The following is a 23,911-nucleotide window of genomic DNA, read 5'->3' as shown; positions in this document are numbered from 1 at the left end:
CTCAGGGTCCTGGGATTGAGCCCCACATTGGGCTCTCTGCTCAGCTGGGAGCCTGCTTCCTCCTCTCTCTCTCTGCCTATCTGCCTACTACTTGTGATGTGTGTGTCTGTGTGTTAAATAAATAAAATCTTAAAAAAAAAAACCTACTAAAACTAACTTAAGAAGAAACAGACATTCTGAACAAACCCATAACAAATGAAGAGATTGAACTTGTGATCAACTTATCACAGAAAAGAAGCTCAATGAGCACCTGGTATCATACGGAAGTGTTGCATCAGTATGTGGTACACCTGAAACTAGTATTACACTCTGTGTGAACTAACTAATTTAAATAAAAACTTAAAAAAAAAAAAAGAAGAAGAAGAAGAAGCCTGAGCTCAGATGGCTTCACTGGTGAACCCTAGCATACACTTAGAGAAAAATTAATGCCACTTTTTCACAAATTCTTCCAAAAATGTAAAAGGAGAGAACAAGCACTTCCCAACTCTTCTTATGAGGCCAGTATTATCCTGATGTCAAACCAAAGACATCACAAGAAAAAAACATAATAGTGAAATGAAACTAAAAATAAAAATAGGATAAAAAAATCCACAATTTTGAAGATTTTGACATCCCTGTCTGAAAAATGGATAGAAAATTTAAACAGAAAGAAGACAAAGGTATAAAAGAATTCACAACATCACCAACTAATGAAACATAACATTTATTTATTGAACACTCCTCACTAAGGGAGCAGAATACATATTCATTTCAAGTGCCCACAAAACATGTCTCAAGTGAGACCTTGAAAAGCAGGAAGCCTGCTTTTTCCCTCTCCTCCTGCTTGTGTTCCCTCTCTTGCTGTGTCTCTCTCTGTCTCTCTCTGAAAAAAAAAAAAAGATTTTATTTATTTATTTGACAGAGAGAGATCACAAGTAGACAGAGAGGCAGGCAGAGAGAGGGAGGGAAGCAGGCTCCCTGCCGAGCAGAGAGCCCAATGTGGGACTCGATCCCAGGACCCTGAGATCATGACATGAGCCGAAGGCAGCGGCTTAACCCACTGAGCCACCCAGGCGCCCCAATAAATAAAATCTTTAAAAAAAAAAAGAAGAAGAAGAAGAAGCTAAGATTATACTCAATGGCGAAAAACTGAGAGCTCTTCCTCTAGGGTCAGGAACAAGATACATGTAGACCTATGTTTAGGGCAACATTACTTATAATAGCCAAGATATGGAAGCAACCCAAGTGTCCATCAAGAGATGAATAGATAAAGACATAAATACATGTATATAGATAAAGAACAAATATAGATATAATATATATACACAATAGAATATTATTCAGCTATAAAAAAAGAATGAGATCTTGACATTTGCAATAATATGTATGACCTAGAGGATATAATGCTAAGTGAAATAAGTCAGAGAAAGACAAATACCATATGATTTCAATTATATGTGGAGCTTAAGAAACAAAATAAACAAACAAAAAGACAAATTAAAAAAAAAAAAACAGACTCTTAAATACAGAGAAAAACTAGTAGTTGTCAGTGGTGACAACTACTAGTGTAGGTGGGAGGATGGGTGAAACAGATAAGGGGGATTCAAAGTTCACTTATTTTGATGAGCAGTGAAAAAGTTATATAATTGTTAAATCATTATATTGTACTGAAACTAATATAACATTGTATATAATTATACTTCAATACAAAAAAAAGAAGGGAATACTATTAATTCTACACACATAAATTTGACAGCTTAGATAAAACGAACTAATTGCTTAAAAAACTATCACAACTCACCAGATATGAAATCGATCATTTGCATACTCTACAAATATTAAAGTAGTTGAATTCATTATTTACAATCCCAAAAAAAAGAAATCTGTAGACCCAAATAGCTTCACTGTAGAATTCTACCAAATACTTAAAGAATTAACACTTATTTTACACAATCTCTCCCAGAAAACAGAAGAGGAGGGATCAATTTCTCAAAATTACAGTTGACTTTTTTTTTTTATTCATTTATTTGACAGAGAGAGATCACAAGCAGGCAGAGAGGCAGGCAGAGAGAGAGAGGAGGAAGCAGGCTCCCTGCTGAGCAGAGAGCCCGATGCGGGGCTCGATCCCAGGACCCTGAGATCATGACCTGAGCCGAAGGCAGCGGCTTAACCCACTGAGCCACCCAGGCGCCCCTACAGTTGACCTTTGAACAACACATGAGGTAGGGACACAGACAACCCACCACCACAGTGTAGCTGAAAATCTGCAGATAAATTTGGCTCCCCAAAAACTTAACTACAGTTGACCAGAAGCCTTACTGATAACATAAACAGTCAGTTAACACATATTACATATGCTATGTGTATTATAGGCTATATTCTTACAATAAACCTAGAAAAAAGAAAGTGTTATTAAGAACGTCATACTGAAAAGAAAATACATTTACACTATTATTCTACATTTATCAACAAAAATTCGTGGACCCACACAGTTCAAACATCTGCAGTGAAAGGGTCAATGCAGTATTACTCTGATACCAAAATCACACCAAGACAGTACATAGAAAGAAAAACTAACACCAGTAACTCTCATGAATAGAGACACAGAAATCTTTAACAAACATTAGCAAAATAAATCCAGGATTATAGAAAAGGAATTGCATGCCCAGTGCAGTTTGTTCTGGGTAGGTAAAGCTGGTTCAATATCAAGAAATTAATCAGTGTAAATCACCGTATCTACATGATAGAAAAAAAATCTTATATCACAGCAGTTGACACAGAACAGCATTTACTCTTCTTCTCTTCCCTTCACAAGAGACGTATTCACGTGTTCCCGTCATTGTTTACCAAGGACCTGGGTCTTGGTCAAGACTCTCTTAGTCCACATACAGAGGTTTATCTTAAATTCAAACCTGACTGTCAGGATCCTTATGCAAATTTGGTTCACTTTCTCTGAGTAACCAGTTCAGCATACCAAGAAGTGGGGAGTTTATGCTAAACTACCAGATAAAACTGTCTAGTCACATGCTCAACAATGTGACACACGTTTGGAAAATCAAAAGGATTACTCAAATTTAGAGACACAGATAATCATATTTGCATTTGAAAAGCAACATAAAAGAAACAATTTTGTAAGCTCTATTAGAAATGCTAAACTTGGGTGTGCCTGGGTGGCTCAGCAGGTTAAAGCCTCTGCCTTCTGCTCGGGTCATGATCCCAGGGTCCTGGGATCGAGCCCCACATCGGGCTCTCTCCTTCACCAGGAAGCCTGCTTCCTCCTCTCTCTCTCTGCCTGCCTCTCTGCCTACTTGTGATCTCTGTCTGTCAAATGAATAAATAAAATCCTTTAAAAAAAAAAAAGAAATGCTAAACTTGGACATTTAAAAGACCAAATTTAAAATTCAACAGGTATACTAAGAGAGAAGCTTCATGACTGTGAAAAGAAAAGAAGTTCATGGGGCTCCTGGGTGGCTCAGTGGGTTAAGCCGCTGCCTTTGGCTCAGGTCATGATCTCAGGGTCCTGGGATCGAGCCCCGCATCGGGCTCTCTGCTCAGCAGGGAGCCTGCTTCCTCCTCTCTCTCTGCCTGCCTCTCTGCCTGCTTGTGATCTATCTGTCAAATAAATAATAAATAAAATCTTTAAAAAAAAAAAAAAGAAGTTCGTGTAATTTCACATTTTATGTACTTTCACTGAGCTAAATCTATTTAGATTATACTTAGGAAAACCTCCCTCAAGGAAATGGAAAAATCTAAGTTTCCAGGCATTGGGCATAATGATAGCCTTATTATTTAAAAAAACAAAACAAAACAAAAAAACTCATGACCCAACCTCTTGGTTAACCAATTACTAATTGTAATACTAACCTTCCCACAGTGAAAGCTGTAGCCAGAATCTCTCCTTTCTCAATACATTCATTTGCAGAGAGAAGAACCCCAAAACCGGCAGCATGAGTACTGCAGGGAAAGTAAGTACAGTCTTCTATTTATATTGTGTCATGGTTGTGTCAGCTTCTGTGCTTGCTTATTCACCTACACCTCATCATCCAAACAGTATCTATTATTTTTCCAAGTGGGAGACTATCTTGATCTTAGTATCGCTCCTCTACTCCCTTTTATTTTTGCCTTTTAAGCACTTGCCTTTCTTCATTTTTTCATTTCTTCAGTAATCAATATATCAAGTCCTATATCAAACTTTCCAGAGTCAGAGACATCCCTTCTTTCAGTGATCTCTCAGGGAGATAGAGTAATTATATAAAAATCATTATAAAAGAGTGTGCAAGGGTAGAAAAAGAGAGAACAAAGTGCTCCTAACCTAGCATTGCTTCCCAGAGACGGTGACACCTAAGAGGAAGCCTGCAGAAGAATGTGCCATGTACAGGAGAAGGCAGTTGTGCAGGCAGATAAAGCATGAGGAGCAACATAGAAGCGAGAAAGATATCCCACATAAGAATCTCCAGAATATTTCCTGTGCTTGGAGGGTAAAATCTAAGGCAGGAAGTGACCAGAGGAAAGGTGTGAGAGACTGATTGGAAGATCATGGAGAGCCCCGTAGATCATGTCAATGGATCCTGATAAACAATCAGAGTATCACTTTTAGGCAGAAGATTAGCACGATCAGGATTATAGTGCAGATGGCAAATAACATAGAGGATGGATTTGAAATTTATGAACTCAAGCTAGGTGAAAGGCTATGAGGATGTGGACCACACAGTGGTGGCGAGAATAGAGAAAAGGAAAAAGTTCCGAGAAAATGTTAGATTGTGGAGGTTGAGGGAGAGAGATAAACTAAGGATACTTCCCAGGTTTCTTTCCTACATAAATGAATAGGTTACATGGCCACTCATTGAAACAGAGAATACAGAGGGAGGAATAGATTATATGTTGTGTCCTCCACTCATGGAGGAGGGGAAAGGGAACGGAAGGTGAAAAGAGGACAGAAGGAAGGAAAAAGAAATAATGTGTTCATGTTTTGTTTTTGTTTTCCTAAAGATTTATTTATTTGAGAAAGAGTAAGTGGAAGTGGGGAGCAGAGGGAGAGGGGAATGAGAATCTCAAGCAGACTCTGCACTGAGCATGGAGCCCAACGCAGGGTTGATCCCAGGACCCTGAGATCATGACCTGAGGTGAAATCAAGAGTCAGACGCTCAACCAATTGAGCCACCCAGGCACCCCTAGTGTGTTCATATTTAAATGTTTCTATAGGACACTCAAATAGGAGATGAATAAATAAGTCTAAAGCTTAGGGTCAAGTTTATCTATAGATACAGACTGTCAAAGTCATCTCCAAAAAGGTAGTGGTTGAATCTATAAAAAGAAATGTAAAACAACATAGGAAGAGGTTTTATAGCAAGTATAGGGGTAGGCTGAAATGAGAACCCCTAAATACTACTTTGTCACCAACAACTTTTCTGACCTTAGACTGCCAGTGACCACCACCATTTGATGAACTACCACAACTAATGGTCTGTATTCCCTGCTCCATAATTGACCCCTCTACCCCAAAACTGATTATCTTCCATACCTAGGATCACATAAACTCCCACAATGCAAATGCCATCCTCATGCTGAAACAGCTACTGGACAACTTCATTCTTGATAACATCAAAAATAGGACATCTACCCTCTTGTTGTATAGCATTATATAATTAGTACTGTGAAAATAACTAGAATATAGAAACTGATAGCACAAGAAAAGCTGAATTGGTATTTAGAAGCTACATAAAGCATATATTTAAGCAATGATTTTTTTTTCAGTTCTGAGTGTAGAACTGAACTAAACCTTCTAATATTCATTAATATAGGAATTCCCCAGCTCCTAGGCCTAAGAAGTTTCCCTTTCTGCCCCCATATTCTATTTCCCAGGTCATTAGGTGCAGAGCAGCCATACTCTGGAAGCCTGGTGCACCATTTTCCATCGAGGAGGTAGAAGTTGCCCCACCAAAGGCAAAGGAAGTTCGCATAAAGGTAAAAAAAATTCATATTTCCACACCAAAAATCAAAGCTATTAACTGTAAATTACACATTCTTTTCACAATGCTCAACTCAGAAATAAAACTACATAATCTGCTATTTCTTTTCCATTTCCACCAGTCTTTTTTTTTTTTTAAGATTTTATTTATTCATTTAATTGACAGAGAGAGAGAGAGACAGCGAGAGAGGGAACACAAGCAGGGGGAGTGGGAGAGGGATAAGCAGACTTCCCACTGAGCAGGGAGCCCAAAGCAGGGCTCAATCCCAGAACCCTGGGATCAAGGACCCAAGCCAAAGGCAGACGTCGCTCCATCAGTCTTTTAATCCAGCCAGAAAAAAGATTAGGAAGATATAGCATAGGCTAAATGCATAAAGGATACTTATTTACAACTATAATACTAACTACTAATTAAAAGAATCTTCTACCCATAAACCATATTGTATGATTAATACAACTCTAAAGCCCCCTCCACCATGAAATAAATTAAGTCTTCAATTATAATAGTAAAGATCTCTTGCTTTTCTGTGTTCCAATTATTTCTTTTCTATAATTGGTCTTCCTCCTCCATACTCCTACCCACAAGCTTCAATGAAGGACAAATGAGACCTCTGATGTACACTACAGTTGTACAGATGTCTTTTCTGAACCTATGTAAGTCTTAAATCATCATTTTGCTTCTGAAATTAGCTAATGAAAACCACTGAATTGCTTTAAACAAATTATTATTGACCCCTCTCTACAATTAAATCTAAGAAATAAATGCATTAATATTAATGCAGTGTACCGAACTCATAAAAAGTTTTAAAAGATTAACAATTCCTTTCTTCCCTGGTGATCCTCTGTCTTGTTTCCTAAATTCCACATATCAGTGAGAACATATTATAATTGTCTTTCTCTGACTGACTTATTTTGCTTAGTGTAATACCCTCTAGCTCCAACCATATCATTGCAAATGGTAAGATTTCATTGTTTGATGGCTGCATAATATTCCATTGTATATATACACCACATCTTCTTTATCCAATCATATGTCAATGGACATCCAAACTCTTTACATAGTTTGGCTACTGTGGACATTGCTACTATAAACATTGGGGTGCACATGCCCCTTGGATCACTACATTTGTATCTTTAGGGTAAAGACCCAGTAGTGCAATTGCTGGGTTGTAGAGTATCTCTATTTTCAACTTTTTGAGGAACCTCCATGCTGTTTTCCAGAGTGGCTGCACCAGCTTGCATTCCCACAAATGGCATAGGAGGGTTCCCCTTTCTCCACAACCTCGCTAACATCTGTCATTTCCTAACTTGTTCATTTTAGCCATTCTGACTGGTGTGAGGTGGTATCTCATTGTGGTTTTGATTTGTATTTCTCTGATTTTTATTTGGGTAGGGGGATGGGGTAATTGGGCGATGGACATTGGGGAGGGTATGTGTTGTAATGAGCACTGGGTATTATATAAAACTGATGAATCACAGACCTGTACCCCTGAAACAAATAATAAATTATATGTTAATTAATTGAATTTAAATTTTTAGAAAAACATTAAAAAAAATTAACAATTCTGAAACACCTTTGTTTGACACTGAGAAAACCATGTTACTCTTTGTCTTCCATATAGATTGTGGCCACGGGACTCTGTGGTTCAGAGATGAAAATGTTGGAGAATAAAACCTTTTACAACCGTTATCCTGTCATTATGGGCCATGAAGCAGCTGGAATAGTTGAGAGTGTGGGAGAAGGAGTGAGCACAGTGAAAACAGGTATGAAATAGCACCGGGAGCTAAGAAATTGCAGCAACTTGGAACCCCCATCAGGAAAATAACAAGCATCTCTTAAATGTTAAGCTCAATTGGAAACAAAATGTGAAAATTTGCCCATTTCATAGGAAAGGAGGGATCATTATTTATAAGTTACACAAAAACACTAAATGTATCTTTGCATTCCTATTTTGATATTAATAAAAACAAGTAGAATGCACTAAAACTGAACTTGAAATAAAGTACAAATGAGGCAAAAATTTATAAAAAAAGGAAACTGAGGAAAACTGTTGAAAATTATTAAAATGAAGCATATAATAAATAGTTGAACACAGTAGTGGAACAAAAGAGGGAAGGAGTCCAGAATTAGATCAAATATATAAAGAAAATTTTTTTAATATTTAAATTTTATTTTGTTTTATTTTTTCAGTGTTCCAAAATTCATTGTTTAGTCACCACACCCAGTGCTCCATGCAATACATGCCCTCCTTAATACCCACCACCTTAATACCTACTCACCCATCCCTCCACCCTCTCCAAAACCCAATTTAACACAGGGTTTGGTTTGGTTTGGCTTTCAAATTTGAGGGGGAGAATGTGGATTACTCAGAAAATGATGTTGAAACAACTGGATAGTCATCTGGGGAAAAAGTAAGTTGAGTTGCTATTACATTCTTTATGTCAAGAAAATACGCATTATGAATCCAAGAATTAAATGTGAAAAGTGAAACCGCAGAAATGCTATAAAAAAATGCCATGAGAGAGGGGCGCCTGGGTGGCTCAGTTGGTTAAGCATCTGCCTTCAGCTCAGATCATGATCTCAGGGTCCTGGGATGGAACCTCCCCACCCAGCTCTCTGCTCAGTGGGGAGCCTGCTTCTCCTTCCTCTCCCTCTGTGCTCTCTCTCTCTCTCTCTCAAATAAATAAATGGAGTCTTTAAAAAAAAGGAAAAAAATACCATAAGAGAACACTGTAAAACCTCAGGGAAAGGAAAGAAATTTTAATCAACACAAAAAATCTAGAAGATATGAAATAATACATAGATTAAATTAACACCATAAAAAGTTCTTAAAATTTTGTTTATAAAAAATAACCCCCAGGTCACCTGGGTGGCTCCATGGGTTAAGCCTCTGCCTTGGGCTCAGTTCATGGTCTCAGGGTCCTGGGATCGAGCCCCTCATTAGGCTCTCTGCTCGGCAGGAAGCCTGCTTCTCTCTCTCTCTCTCTCTCTGCCTGCATCTCTGCCTATTTGTGATCTCTCTGTCAAATAAATAAATAAAATCTTAAAAAAAAAAATCAACAACAAATATGACAATGTGCAAATTCCCCTAATATATAAAGAATTTTTTAAAAGCCATTTGATTAAAAACAGCCCAGTAGAAAAATAGCCAAAGGAAATATACATTTCTTTTGGAGAAAATACATATATACACATGAAAAGCTGCCTAACCTCAAACATACTGAATAAAAATTTAAAATACAATGGGCACTGGGTATTATGTAGACTGAAGAATCACAGGCCTATACCTCTGAAACCAATAATATATTACATGTGAATTAATCAAATTTAAATTTTAAAATGTTTAAAACAAAATACAATGGTAAAATACTGGTTTTGTGTTTTTGCTTTTGCTTTTTTAACTAACATATAAGGTATTATTTGTTTCAGGGGTACAGGTTTGTGAATCATCAGTCTTACACAATTCACAGCACTCACCATAGCACATGCTCTTCCCAATGTCCATCACCCAGCCACCCTATCTCTTCCCCACCCCTCCAGCAACCCTCAGTTTGTTCCCTGAGATTACGAGTCTCTTATGGTTTATCTCCCTCCCTGGTCCCATCTTGTTTCATTTTTCCCTCCCTTCCCCACATGACCTCCTGCCCTGCCTCTCAAATTTCTCATATCAGAGAGATCGTATGATAATTGTCTTTCTCTGATTGACTTATTTTGCTTAGCATAATACCCTCAGTCCCATCCACAGCATTGCAAATGGCAAGATTTCAATTTTTGATGGCTCCATAGTATTCCATTGTATATATACACCACATCTGTTGTGTATATATATACATTTACCCATTCATCCATTGATGGACATCTAGGCTCTTTCCATGGTCTCGCTATTGTGGACATTGCTGCTATAAACATTCGGATGCATGTGCCCCTTTGGATCACTCCATTTTATGTTTAGGGTAAATACCCAGTAGTGTGATTGCTGGGTTGTAGGGTAGTTCTATTTTCAACTTTTTGAGGAACTCCATACTGTTTTCCAGAGTGGTTACACCAGCTTACATTCCCACCAACAATGTAGGAGGAAAACACTGTTTATCTAACAAATAAGCAAAGGTTTAAAATTCTGATAATATGTAGGGCTGACAGAGTGCAGGTAAATAGCTACCTCAAACCTTATTATCTAGAAAGTAAGTTTGTACAACTCTGAATTTGGCAATATGTAACATCATTTAAATGTGTATATTTTGGACCCAATACTCCCAATTCTAGAAAGTCATTCTATAGTTCTATACTCATGTATTAGCTTTCTATTACTGATGTTAAAAAAAAAATCACCACAAATGTAGCAGCTTAAAGTAAAACAACTTTATTATCTCACAGTTTCTGTGGGTCCAAAGTCTGGGTGGTTGACTGAGTTCTCTGCTTAGGGTTCACAAGGCTGAAATCAAGGTGTTGATCAGCTGGGTTCTCATCTGGAGATTCTGGAGAAAAATCCACTTCCAAGCTCATTCAAGTTGTTGTCAGTATGCATTTCCTGGAGGCTGTAAAACTGACGTCTTCAACTTTAGCTGAGCAGCTGTTGGCTAGGGCCACTGTCAGCTCCTTGAAGCTGCTCACATTCCTTCTCATGTGGCCCTTTTGCCCACTTTCAGTCTCAAGGCAGCACTGGCATATCTAATCCTACTCAACCTTGCAATCACTTTGTCTTCTTCTGATTTCTCCTCTTGTCTCCTTTCAAGGGCTCATGTAATTACTTTGGGTCCACCTAAATAACCTAGGATGATCTCCCTATTTTCATGTCAGAGGCTCAATAAACTTAATTACATCTGCAAAGCCCCCTTTTCCCTGTAACATATTCATGGGCATGATAACACATTCAGTTTCTGGGGATTCGAATGGGACCTCTTGGGGGGGCACATTTTAAAATTTCTGCCTAACACAGCTCATGTATGCACAAAATATTCATTGCATTGTTATTTTTCATGACTGTTTAGGAAACAAGCTAAATGTCTATCAGTGTCCAAAGAACTGGTTAAATAAATGATGATATATCTATACGACAGAAAAACTATGTAACTATTAAACAAAAATCACTAAATCTCCAAGATCTATTGTTAAGTAAAAAAGTAAGACCTACAAAGAGGGTAAACCATATGTTAGCCTTTATATTTTGAAATGGGTTACATCTCTGAAAGATACCATTGATAAGAACATAAACTACATTTTTCTGAAATTTAAATGTTCTGCCATATGTATGTATACTTTTTAAAAACTAAAAGTAAATTTAAAAAGTCCAAATCCTATAAGTGTTCTTAATTAAAAACATGAAACAAATTCCTCTACAATAATAGATAATGCGGTTGTATGATTATAAGTCAGTAAGTCCATTACAAGCAAGTTATTCTAATTTTTTTCTTATACTTTACACATTACTAGAGGAAGCTGCCTGCCTTTGGTCTCACCGCCAAGAAGGACTGATTTAAAACACAGAGGAGAGTAAAGAGACACTCTTTGCTTATTCTCTGAGCTAGAATCCATTCTATTTTACATCCAATCCTTCACAGCAGAAGTTGTGTAGAAAATATAAAATAAGGCTTGGCTCAATGACTACATAACAAAATCATTTGGCTTCAAGAGGAATTTACAGGATGGCAAGTTCCTTGACATTCAGTTGCTGAGCCCAGGGCTAGACACAGATGAAGACATCCCCTCTTTTCAAAAGTATTTGATATTTTCCACAAAACTGAGCACCATTAAATGCAGAAATAATTCACAGTTACCATATTTTCTTGGGTGTCTTGTTGGTGAAGTCCTGAGCCAGCTATCTCTTTACCTAGAAAAATAATAACCTAATAAATGCTTTTCTTCTTTAGGAGATAAAGTTATCACACTCTTTCTACCGCAGTGTGGAGAATGTGCCTCTTGCCTTAATCCTGGGGGTAATTTTTGTATACAAACCAAGTAAGTTTTTACTAATATTCTTTTTGAAAAATTCAATTTCCTTAGAAGGAAACTGAGCTTTCTAATTCAAAAGAAAAATTTGGTATTGTGTTCTGTTTTGTTTTTGTCTATAACAGACAGAGTCCAGCCTGATGTCTGATGGTACCAGTAGGTTTGCCTGCAAGGGAAAGCCAGTGTATCACTTTGCAAATACAAGCACCTTCTCTGAATATACAGTGATACAAGAAATCTCGGTTGCCAAGATTGATGCAGTTGCTCCTCTGGAGAAAGTATGCCTAGTGAGCTGTGGTTTTTCCACTGGGTATGGTGCTGCAATCAATACTGCCAAGGTGAGGAGCATTTATACCAGGTATGAACGGAATTCTTGGTCGATGGAGATGAAAATCCTCATGCATCTGGGCATGTTTAACCATACAACCTGAGGAAGAATCACAGACCTCCCTCTAAACATCCCTGAGTTCCTTACTGTCTGGTCATCCTCTCACCCCCTTCAATATCTTTCCCATTCCCTTTTGGTCAGTGGTAAGTAGCAAATCAAGTCTGGATGACAGTCACAAGTGGAGATACCAGGAATTCCTGGGCATTAAACATAAAACAGTTGCAAAATTACTGTGTTCTTCCACATTCCAGTTCATCCTTTTTGTTTTGTTTTGTTTTGTTTTGTTTTGTTTTTATTCAACAAACACTTATGGAATCATTCACTGCTCCAGGTGCTGACATTTCGCAGCTAACAAAATTCACTGAGCTGCTATTCTGTTGTACAATGTATCAGGGGAAAGTCAAGTGCTCATAAAAATAAAAGGATAGTAAAAAGACCAGGTGGCGGAGGAAATACCGCTATATAAGACAAATTGGTCATGTAATCCCACTCTGACTGAATGGGAACTACTCAGTAGTGGGAACTACTGTTTCTGAGACATCCCCCAAACCTTCCCAGCTACCTTTTGTAAATAGCTGTTGAATTTCATTACTTTGTTTTCCCCCAAAGTCTGTTAGTCCCAATCGTAGAGAAATAGGACAGAAGGGGTTCTATTTGAATTAGTCTCATTTTGGACCCCCCAAAAAATAAGCCTTTGCTTCATATGGCATTGACATTTTAAGGGATGCAAAGTTTTCCAAAGGAAAAGAGAAAGGAAGGGCTACAGGAAGATAGATGAGGATGGTTTTTAAAAACTCAAAAATAACTGGAATCAAACAAATATTCTGTTAAGTAAGTCTTAAGATTCAATGAAATTTCATTAAACTGCTTCTTCTCATGTTAACTCCCAGAACTTAAAATTGTATTTACAGGCAGTTCTTTGCTCCTCTAGCAAACAGTATTCCACATCTAGAAATACCCTCAGAAACTAAAACTCTCAGTTACAATGAGTTTTATCTGAAAATGTCCTTTGCTTATATCTCATAAAAAGTATATACAGACTTGGGTCTTTCCAACTGAGTCAAGACACATGTCCCCTTTGCTTTTGTTTTCTGCCTTCGTGTGCTTAGGTGACCCCAGGCTCCACATGTGTGGTGTTTGGCCTTGGAGGAGTTGGCCTGTCTGTGATCATAGGCTCTAAAGCAGCAGGAGCAGCCAGGATCATTGGGGTGGACATCAACAAAGATAAATTTGAGAAGGCAAAGGAAGTGGGTGCCACTGAGTGCATCAACCCACAGGACTTCAAGAAGCCCATCCAAGAAGTTTTGCTTGATATGACAGGTGCTGGTGTGGAATTTTGCTTTGAGGTCATCGGAAATCCAGAAACTGTGGTATGTGATTTTTTCCCGAGGGAAAATAACCAATATTTCTGCCCGTCGTAAGTTTAGATTTTAATTGAATGAAAATTCTAAAATTCCCTCCACTTTTCCTCTAAATTATTAAATTTTCCTTGTGCCCCATGACATCCCAGCTGGTATCCTCTGTCCACTCCCACAAATCTATTCACTACTCCAACACTGAACTCCCATACTGAGATTTCTCCCTCTCTTCCATCATACCATTCCTTCAAATAAGAAGACAACCTCCAACAGGCAGTACAGAAAAGCTTTGTAAAGAATTCTCACTGAATTATTTCATAAACAACAACCTGGTAACTACAAATTCCAAGCCAGAAGATTTAAGAAAGAGAAGGGTAGTACTGGATTAACCACCATATAAAGGAATGAGCTTTGCACTTTGAGCAGTCTTTCATGATAGATCTGAGTAAGCTTCCAAAGAAAATATTAGCCAATTTGATTAGATGGATTCATTTCAAAAGTGAAGCAAGCAGTAGTTGTTTTTCCAGCTGAACATGGTTTATATAAGAATATAAATGTAGAGGGAGTTACTTCACAATCTGATGCTTTCCTTGAGGATTTGTAGAAATAACATACTATTGAATTGCATGACTCTGTGTTCTAGTTAGCTGTATGAAAACCCAATCACCGTCTCTTTCAATCTCAGTGCTTTCCTCAGCTTACAAAATGTTTTCATTCCTCACTACACATGAACTCCCTCGTGTGTAAAAATGTATAGCCAAATCTTTCTCACAGTCTTTCTCACAGATAGTCTTGCTCTGAGAAACAGCCTTTGAAAATAACTAATGGGAACATGTCTGTTTATCACTTGGTTAATACAAGATGTTACACAACTCTCCAGCTGTACTCATCAATGTCTAAAAGAAAAAGTCAATTCTAACAAATCACCCATATTAGTAATGGTTCTCATAAAAATTATTACTATCATTGCTGCTGTTGTTACCACCACAGGTGTGTTTAGTATTTTCATTTTTTAATTTCCATTTACTAAGTCTTAAAGTGCCAGGTATTATACTAGGCTGAGTGCAATGTCGTTTCAGTAAATCCCTGTGAGACAAATGTTATTTCAAATGAGGTCATGCAGCATCAGAAAAGATCACAGACCATTTAGCAGTTCATCTGAAATTAGGTCCAACTCTCAAGTACATCTTTTAACTCTTGCATTGTCTTGCATTGCTTCACAACAGGAAGCTGCCCTGGCCTCCTGCCACGAGAACCACGGGGTCTGTGTGATTGTTGGGTTCTTGGCAGGCGTGCGTCTCAACATCAGTGGCTTATTGTTTCTTTCAGGACGTTCTTTGAAGGGAACCATTTTTGGAGGTATGGATGAAACAGGGGAGAGGGGAAACGCATGAAGTTTTAGGTTTTGATGTCCACCCCTTCTAAATGCATTTAGAAGGGAAATGCATGAGGTTTTTAGAGGTGATAAGTAGAGAAATGTGTCATAAATGCTGAAGAAGGAAATAAAACAAGAACTTTAGATTACAGTTTTTGTTTCAACACAAAAATATCCAAGATAGGGAGATGGATATTTGATGTGTACAGTTACTTTTTTAATTTTATGGAAACTTACAGTTACTTCTTGGTAAGCTTTTTGTTGATTAATAAAGAAACCGATATCCAAAGTTTAATACAAATTATAAGTTGAAAAGAAAAGGCAATATTGTGATCAATAACTATACTTCAATTGAATTATATATCTGCCAAGTGAGATTCTTTGAAGAATATACTGAACTACTGTTCGACTAACGGAAGCCTTATATCAACTCAAAGATATTAAACATAATGGATTAGTGACTGAAAAGAAATACTACCAATAAAAAGCAAATGAGAATTATTCCAGAAAAAAATTTTTTTCATAGAATCCTTTGATTTTCCATTTTTTAAGCCTGTTCTAGAACTTGCATTCTAATAGACTTTAAAAGAGTAGTTTATTGAGAAAATTAAGAAAGTAGAAAACTAAATAAATCTGCTTAGGATTCTGGCCTCATAAGCAAGTAATCTATTATTTAAGAAGAAATGTTTTATCCAGAGATTTGGGACAATCTGAATTTGGGGGCAGAAGAGATAAGGATTAGGAGCTATCTGAATTATTTGGACCAGTGAGCTATCTGTGGTCTCCAAATTAGCTATGGCAATGTATTGTTATAGACACTAAGAGTCTTACCCAATTCATTTTTTTTTAATTTTTTTTATTTTTTCAGCATAACAGTATTCATTATTTTTGCACCACACCCAGTGCTCCATGCAATCCGTGCCCTCTACAATACCCACCACCTGATGCCCCCAACCTCCCACCCCCCACCCCTTCAAAATTCTCAGATTGTTTTTCAGAGTCCATAGTCTCTTATCTTACCCAATTCATTTATGAAGAGTAGATAAATGGCAGGGCTAGCAAAAGCAAACAAACGAATACATAAATAATCCAGTTTAAATTATAAATTTCAGTTCTTCCATTTGTAATAATTGGATATAGCCACTGCATTATTCCCCTTTTATAGATGAAAACTATTGATTCCAAATACACATACTCAGCTAACTCTTATAAAATAAGATCACCAGTATTTTAAATAATTCCCATAAACTATTTCACTGGCCACTTAAGCATTCATATAGCTATTATTAAATGAATCCTACCTTCCACAGACAGTATAATCCTCTGGGTCAATAGTTTTCAAATAATGACAATATTTAAGAAAGGGAGGATACAAGATGGCAGTATAGGGAGATCCTAAACTCATCCCCTCCCACAGACACACCAAGACTACAGCCACACATGGATCACTTCCCTCTGGAAGAGATCTAAAAACTGAAAACTAGATGAAATGCTCTATACGACAAAGGATAAAAGGATCATATTGCCATGGGGAGAAGATGCAGAGACATGGTCTTACAAAAACCCCACCCCTGCTTCAGTGATACACAATAAGGATGGATCTCAGCAGATAGGCGCTTGTTCCAGAAGAGCAAAAGATTGGTGCCCTACAACAGGCACCCTGGCCCCTGAGATTTGCACAAGGATGAGATGAGACCCCAGAATGTCTGGCTTGGAAAACCCACCAAGGCTGACATTAGGTGGGGGTCCCAAGTGCTATAGGAAACTGAGATTCCTCTCTTAGAAGGCTCATGTATGGTCTTGCTCACCCCAAGACCCAATGAAACATCAGCAGATTGAAAACTGTCTAAACTATATGTGAGGGAGATACATTTGCTAATCTGGGATCATCAGCTGGAAGGGCAGGGGCCAGATGAGAAGCTCCCCAGGGATGGAGGTACTAGCCGATGCCATTGTTGTACTCTCCACAAAACTGCTAGCATAGGTAAGCAAGCTTGGATACAGCACACTCCCATGGCACTCAGTGAGGCCAGAGGGCACAAGTGGTTTTAGTCATCCCCTGTTCCCTCTCTGGGGCAGGAAATCATGAATGGAGTTCTCCTGGTACCTAGCTAAAGTCTGTGAGCATGGGCGGTTGCAATGCTCCCTTGCCCCTGACTGAAACTGGCAAGTACAAGCAGTCCAGCATTTTCCTGTTTTCAGCCTAAAGGCTGCATACACACATACTGAATAGGAGGAAATATTTGCAAATCATATGCCTGATAATAATATCCAAAATTTATAAAGAACTTATACAACTCAGTAACAAAAAATCAAGCAATTCCATTAAAAAAAAAAATGGGAGAGGAACTAAATACACATTTTTTCCACTGGAGACACACAGCTGGCCAACAGGAACATGAAAAGATGCTCAATATCACTCATCATCAGAGAAATGAAAATCAAAACCACAATGAGATACCAGCTCACACGAGTCAGAATGGCTAGTGTCAAAAAGACAAAAATAACAAGTGTTCACAAGGATGGGGAAGAAAGGGAACCCTCGTGGCACTGCTGGTGGGAATGTAAATTAGTGTAGCCACTGTGGAAAACAGTAGAGAGGGTCCTCAAAAAATTAAAATAGAACTACCATATGATACAGCAATGAAAACACCAACAAAAAAGATACAGACACACTTATATTCATTGCAGCATTATTTACAATAGCTGAGATATGGAAACAACCTAAGTGCCTGTCGGTAAATGGATGCATAAAGATATATATATATATATATATATATATATATATATATATATATATATATATATATGATAAAATGCTGTTCAGCCAAAAAAGGAATGAAATCTTGACATTTGCAATATCAAGTATGAACCTTGAGGCTATTTTGCTAAGTGAAATAAGTCAGAGAGAAAAAAACAAATACCACATGACAAATGAAACAAAGCAAAACCCAGACTCATAGATACGGAGAATAGATTTGTGGTTATCAGAGGGGATGAAGATTGGGGGTGCAAAATGGGTAAAGGGGGTTATGAAGTACAACCTTCCAGTTATAAAATGAGTAAGTCCTGGTGATATAATGCATTACATGCAGAATATAGTCAATAATAGCATATTAACTTTGTAAGGCAGTATATAGTAACTAGACTTGGGGTAACCATTTCACAGTGTATATAGATGTCAAATCACTATGTTGTACAACTGAAACCAATACTGTATGTCAGTTTTACCTCAAAAAATTTAGAAAGTGGGAGGGACAGTGTTGTCCAGGAGGCTAAAACTCCTATAATGTACACAATGAAGCACAAAGCCATTGTGAGAAACACTTCCTCACCTAGTGTATGGTCTTGGACCCTTTCCTTGTTTAAAAAGCAACTGGAAGTATTTCTCATATAGATATGAAAATGCTTTATAGATAACCAAGCACAAGATAATAACTAAGAACAGATCTTCAAAGTTGTCATCACAAGAAATAAAAAAATTTGTAATTGTGTACAGTGAGGGATGTTAAATAGGTTAGTAGTGATCATTTCATAATATATACAGGCACTGAATCATTATGTTGTATGCCCAAAACCGATTGTTACATGTTAATTACATCTCAATTTTTTTTAAAAATGATAAAAACAAATAGAAAAAAATACACTAGCCATTTGTGTCATGAATAGAGGAATAGTTAAGAATTGATCACATATAACAGAAGCCAACTTAACAGAGAATGAAGTTTTAGGTAGTTTTGAGAATAAGTAGGAAGGTTAGAGAACCCAGCCCAGGATGGAATCAAGAAAAGTAAGTAACTGCCAAGATCCTGTCACAGGATAAGCTGCTTCTGACACTGCTGCTTCCCTGCACCATTACACTACACTCACTCTTTCCAGGAATGAGCAGGCCACCCAATTCTGGGTTGTGCCCCAGCAGGCATGTTACTTAGCACAATACTAAATATAAGGATGTATACTAAATATACTAAATATAAGGATGTATAAATGCTAAATATAAAGGTAGTATTTTCTTGAAAATCATGATTTTTGCATCTCATGAAAATCATGATTCTTGAATCTCATGATTTTTGAAAATCATGAGAAAGAAAAGAGAACGGCAAGCTTACATTACCTTAACTGACCCCCTCTTTCCCTGTGCAACTCTTAGTTCCATAAAGCACATCACATCCTTACTTTGCTTTGCACGAATTCTTTTCCTCAAAGCTTGACTGAAATCACTGCCATGATGATAAGATATTTGGCTTTTTCAGAAAGCTGCAGATCAAAACACACACACACACACACACACACACACACACACACACACACACACAACATTTGCACTACTTCCTTTCACAATTCCCAAGACTTTGGTCTTTGTTATACATTAGATATGGATTTACAGCTCCCCAAATAGTATAACCTGACACCAAGAACATCTAAGATGAGATCCATGTTCTACTTGCATTGAGTAAATCCTCCTCTTAATATCAGAGGTCTTCTTCAACAGAAAAGCCTTCTCCATAGGTGTATGGTTGGGAGAGTCATTCCCGGGATGACTGAGATAATTAATGGGAAATTCTTAGATTTCCTCAAAGCCAGGACCTCCAGCAGTTACCTTTTATTGCCTTTCCTGTATGATGAGTCTCATACATAAAATCTATTGTTTATCTGTGTATTTCCAGGCTGGAAAAGCAGAGAGAGCATCCCTAAACTGGTTTCTGATTACATGGCAAAGAAATTTAATCTAGATCCACTAATTACTCACACTCTGAATCTGGATAAAATCAATGAAGCAGTTGAATTAATGAGAACTGGAAAATGGCAAGTTGCTCACATAATTTTTATGTCTGAGTGTTTGGGACCAAGAAATAGAAGTGTGGGGACTGGGGGAGGCAGTAAACAGGAAGTAAGGGCTGGAATTTAAGGTTTCAGGAATTTGTAAAACATTTCCTTCTGCTTTATATTTTATTTTATTCCCAGTTTATGAAATATGTAAGCCTAAAAATACTTGAGTGTTCACCTACCCGTACCAATAGCATTTAATTTACAATCTAGTGGGTTTCTTTTTTTTTTTTTACATGACAGATTATCTAGTGAAGTTAGCTCACAAAATTCTAGCCCAAGTTCAAGTTCATAGTTTATAAAGAGGCCACTATTGTTTTTGTTTATATCAAAGGGGAAATTATCTTCAGAATTCTAAATTCTGATGTCTATCTTTGGCCCACAAACCAGACACCAGTCATAAATTGGGGCACTGGTATTCCCCACAAGAGACTAAGCCTGTGTCCCTATTCTTTTTTTTTTTTTTTTTTAGATTTTATTTATTTATTTTACAGAGAGAGAGAGAGAGAGAGATCACAAGTAGGCAGAGAGGCAGGCAGAGAGAGAAAGGAAGGGAAGCAGGCTCCTCACTGAGCAAAGAGCCCGATGCGGGGCTCGATCCCAGGACCCTGAGATCGTAACCTGATCTGAAGGCAGAGGCTTAACCCACTGAACCACCCAGGCACCCCTGCATCCCTTTACCCTTGGAGTTTCATGCCATTTTGAAAGATCTCACAACTAATTTAATCTGCCCATTTTCAGCTCACCTAAGAGAATCTAACTTACTTGTGTACAAAGTTAAAAAATTGAAATCGAAAACAGATGTTTTAGAAACATTTCAACTTTTTCCCCCAGTATCCGCTGTATCCTGCTACTTTAAGGACAAAGCGATATAACCAGGATCTGCAGCTTCTTTCATCAACTAGATTGTGCTCTGCGTCATTTTCGCGGTCTAGAAGAATTATCCACACAACGCTGTTTGTAATTTCTTGCCTCAGATACATTCAGCAGCAGGCTCATAGCTGGCTTCTACCTACCCTCACTACCCTCATCATTGTTCTTATGTGACCCAATGTCCCCCAGTAACATCCTCCCCTTGAGAGCTAAATTAAGTTTGATCTGAATCACCCAATTCCAGACCCTTTAAACAAGTCACCCCAAGATACTCCCACTTTCATCTCCACCTCACGGCCCATGTTTCCTTGAATATTTTTTCTCTCCCACCCCAGGAATCTCCGCTCATTTCACACCAAAAAAACAAAACTCACCATTCATGAGTTTATAAAACATTTAGGCTAAAGCAAGCTGATGGAAGGTGGTGGTGGTCTTCATTACATCAACTTAAATAAATCCCCATTGAACATTAAGTATTTCAATCTTAATATAACTCTCCTCAGAGAAACTTCTAATGGTATTTCATCTTATATAACCTAGCCTTAAGCCATCACTTATATCTATGGCACTCCCCTCTTCTCTCTAGTCAAAGAAATTTCAAGTTCTTCTTCAATTGTCCAGGACAGTTTAGTCCTCAGCAGTTCAAATTACCTGACCTTATAACTAAGTTATCTAGGGATTCCACAGGAAAAAAAAGACGGGGTGGAGGGAGGAGTGGGCTGGGGAGAATCTTGTTATTTATCAGGATCCACACTTCCTGAGAGATAGTTGTGGTATTAAACAACAAAACTAGTTTTTATTCCGCTCTCCACAGAAAGGGGGTAATTGTGTAGGGCCTTCCTAATGTGTCTTACAGATTCTTTCCCCAGGAAGTGGATGAGGGAGAACCCAAGATCCAGTAATGGTTGGTGGCATCCAATCCCTCTACCCTGGCTCCCTGACACCCTGCCTAAACCCCTTCTTAATTCTCCTAGGACCAGGATTATCAGTCCTCTTGGGACAGGACTTCCTTTCCTATCTCCTAGATACAGTCTCTTTCCCAACTCTCTCCCCACCATACACACAACAGGAGCTCCCTTCCTAGTTCAAGTCTCTTCTGCCCCAGCCTGGGCTTCCCTAGATTTGGAACCACTGAATTAGACAGGAGCCTGCACATCAGGAGACCTTGAGAGACCAGGAAATAAAATACCATTTTTTAAAAATCCTAAACCCACTAGCTTCATGATTTAAGATTGGTCAGGAAGGTGGGCTACATCCTTAGTATCTCTCTCTGATAGGATATCATGGTTATCACATGATGTCAAGGGACTCTTATGAGACCCTGCTTTCCAAACAGAGTAAGCATCATGAGGTGGACATCTTGCCTTTCCTTCAGGGTACCTGCTCCCTGCAGATGGAGGGGATGGGTGCTAACAAACCTATTCACTCGGCCTTGGGATGACTCTTCACCATCTTCCCAAGTCTGAACTGGAATTCCGTGTCAACACACTGCTGTGCTCTCCTCTTCCCAGAGGGCAGCTATGGTGTCCTCCTGCTCTGCCTCCCAAATTAACCTTACTAACAGTGAGATGTTGGAGGAATCTTCAGTTCATGCAAAGTCTGAGTCTGTCCAAAATGTTTGACTGTAAACAGAGTCCATATTCCTTGCTCTAATAAAGCCCAATTCTTGAAGCTACTTTGAATGTCTCTTTATATTATACCTTATTGTGAAATCCTCTCTAATCTGCAAAAATGCAGATTTTCTTTCTTTCTGTTGTACATGTCCAAAAGTATTACACAAGTACTGGTGACTATCCACGTCACTACCTACTCCTTCACTGCCATTGCTCACGTGGAGGCTACACCGGACTCCTAACATTGGCGCCATAAACTTTCTGTGAATAGACTCTGAGTTCTGGGATTCGGGTCTAAACCCTACCACGTCGGCCACATTTAAATGTCCTGTTCCAATCACACAGCAAAATTCTTGGGTGCTGCACTTCCCTGGACAGTCACTCTCATAGGGCAGTTTATGGATCTCTAGTCCCAGACCTACAGTGGGATTCTAGCCTTCAGGGAGAACTACAGTCCACACCTCTTGCCTGTATAATGAGAAACCTTGAGAATTTTCAGAGCTTTGGGGTGCCTGGATGGCACAGTTGGTTGGTCATCCAACTCTTGATTCCAGCTCAGGTCATGGTTTCAGGGTCATGGGATCAAGCCCTGCATCAGGCTCCATGCTCAGTGGGGAGTCTGCTTAAGATTCTTTCCCTCTCCCTCTGCTCCTCACCCCCTCTTTCAAATAAATAAATAAATATTTTTTTAAAAAGAGAATTTTTAGACTTTGACCTTAAAACAAAAATAATCACATTCTAAGCTATCACTCAAACAATAATTAAAGTGTGTCCATACAACAGAAGCCTTCTATTAACACATGATATGCATCCAGATGCCCAATTACAACACTACTGATAATTAATGTTCCATGACAAGTTGCAAGTGATAACCATATGCTCCTGCATAGTTACAAGGAAGGCTACACTGGTGTTGGCACAAACTGCTGAAATGTTTTCATACCCTATACATGAACCTCAATTTCTTAATAAATGTTGTAAGGTAACACTAGAATTCTCTCCAGCAGAGTATTTGATACTAACCTACAATATAATTTCAGAAGAATTATATCGCTCCCCCTCATTTCTCACTGACATTCTTACTCTAGATAACCAACCACAACTAACAAGATACTGAAGAAATTCACTAGCTTTTCTTTGCCTTTTTGAGGCACACTGATAGTCACTTAACTAATCATTTATTCATACAACAAACATTTCTTCAGTAAATGTACATGGTTTTAGAGACATAAAAATGCCTGGTACAGCTTGATGTCTAGAAGAGAGATATGCTAACAATTAAACCACAATTTAGGGGCATTTGGGTGGCTCAGTTGGTTAAGACTCCAACTCTTGATTTTGGCTGGGTCATGATCTCAGGGTCATGGGAGAGAGCCCCATGTTGAGCTCCACACTCAATACAGAGTCTGCTTATCCCTCTCCCTCTGCTCCTCCCACTGCTCATGCTTTCTCTCTCTCCCAAATAAATAAAAATATTTTTCTAATGGAAAAACATTCCATGCTCATGAATTAGAAGAACAAATATTGTGAGAATGTCTATGCTACCTAGACCAATCTACACATTTAATGCATTCCCTATTAAA

General features: G+C 38.2%; 1 protein-coding gene across 1 annotated transcript; it reads left to right on the top strand.

Annotated features, from left to right (window-relative positions):
- The first annotated feature begins 3,913 nt into the window (after positions 1-3,913).
- LOC125093205 (alcohol dehydrogenase 6-like) lies at positions 3,914-20,701 on the top strand. The gene is made up of 10 exons (XM_047718058.1): positions 3,914-3,944; positions 5,842-5,943; positions 7,570-7,711; positions 11,816-11,903; positions 11,961-11,985; positions 12,020-12,232; positions 13,392-13,652; positions 14,867-14,999; positions 19,683-19,821; positions 20,677-20,701. Exons 1-10 carry the CDS (start codon positions 3,927-3,929, stop codon positions 20,699-20,701), a joined length of 1,146 nt encoding a protein of 381 aa, XP_047574014.1. The 5' UTR covers positions 3,914-3,926.
- The last annotated feature ends 3,210 nt before the right edge of the window (positions 20,702-23,911 follow it).

The sequence above is a fragment of the Lutra lutra genome, chromosome 2 (genome assembly GCF_902655055.1).
Source record: "Lutra lutra chromosome 2, mLutLut1.2, whole genome shotgun sequence".
Lineage (NCBI taxonomy): Eukaryota > Metazoa > Chordata > Mammalia > Carnivora > Mustelidae > Lutra > Lutra lutra.
The sequence above is the reverse complement of the archived record's forward strand: the minus strand, read 5'-3'. Positions and strand labels throughout refer to the sequence as shown.

Coding starts and splice junctions, on each gene's coding strand:
- LOC125093205 (XM_047718058.1), top strand. Junction 5,944..7,569: donor CAAAGGAAGTTCGCATAAAG/GTAAAAAAAATT, acceptor TCTTCCATATAG/ATTGTGGCCACGGGACTCTG. Junction 13,653..14,866: donor TCGGAAATCCAGAAACTGTG/GTATGTGATTTT, acceptor GCTTCACAACAG/GAAGCTGCCCTGGCCTCCTG.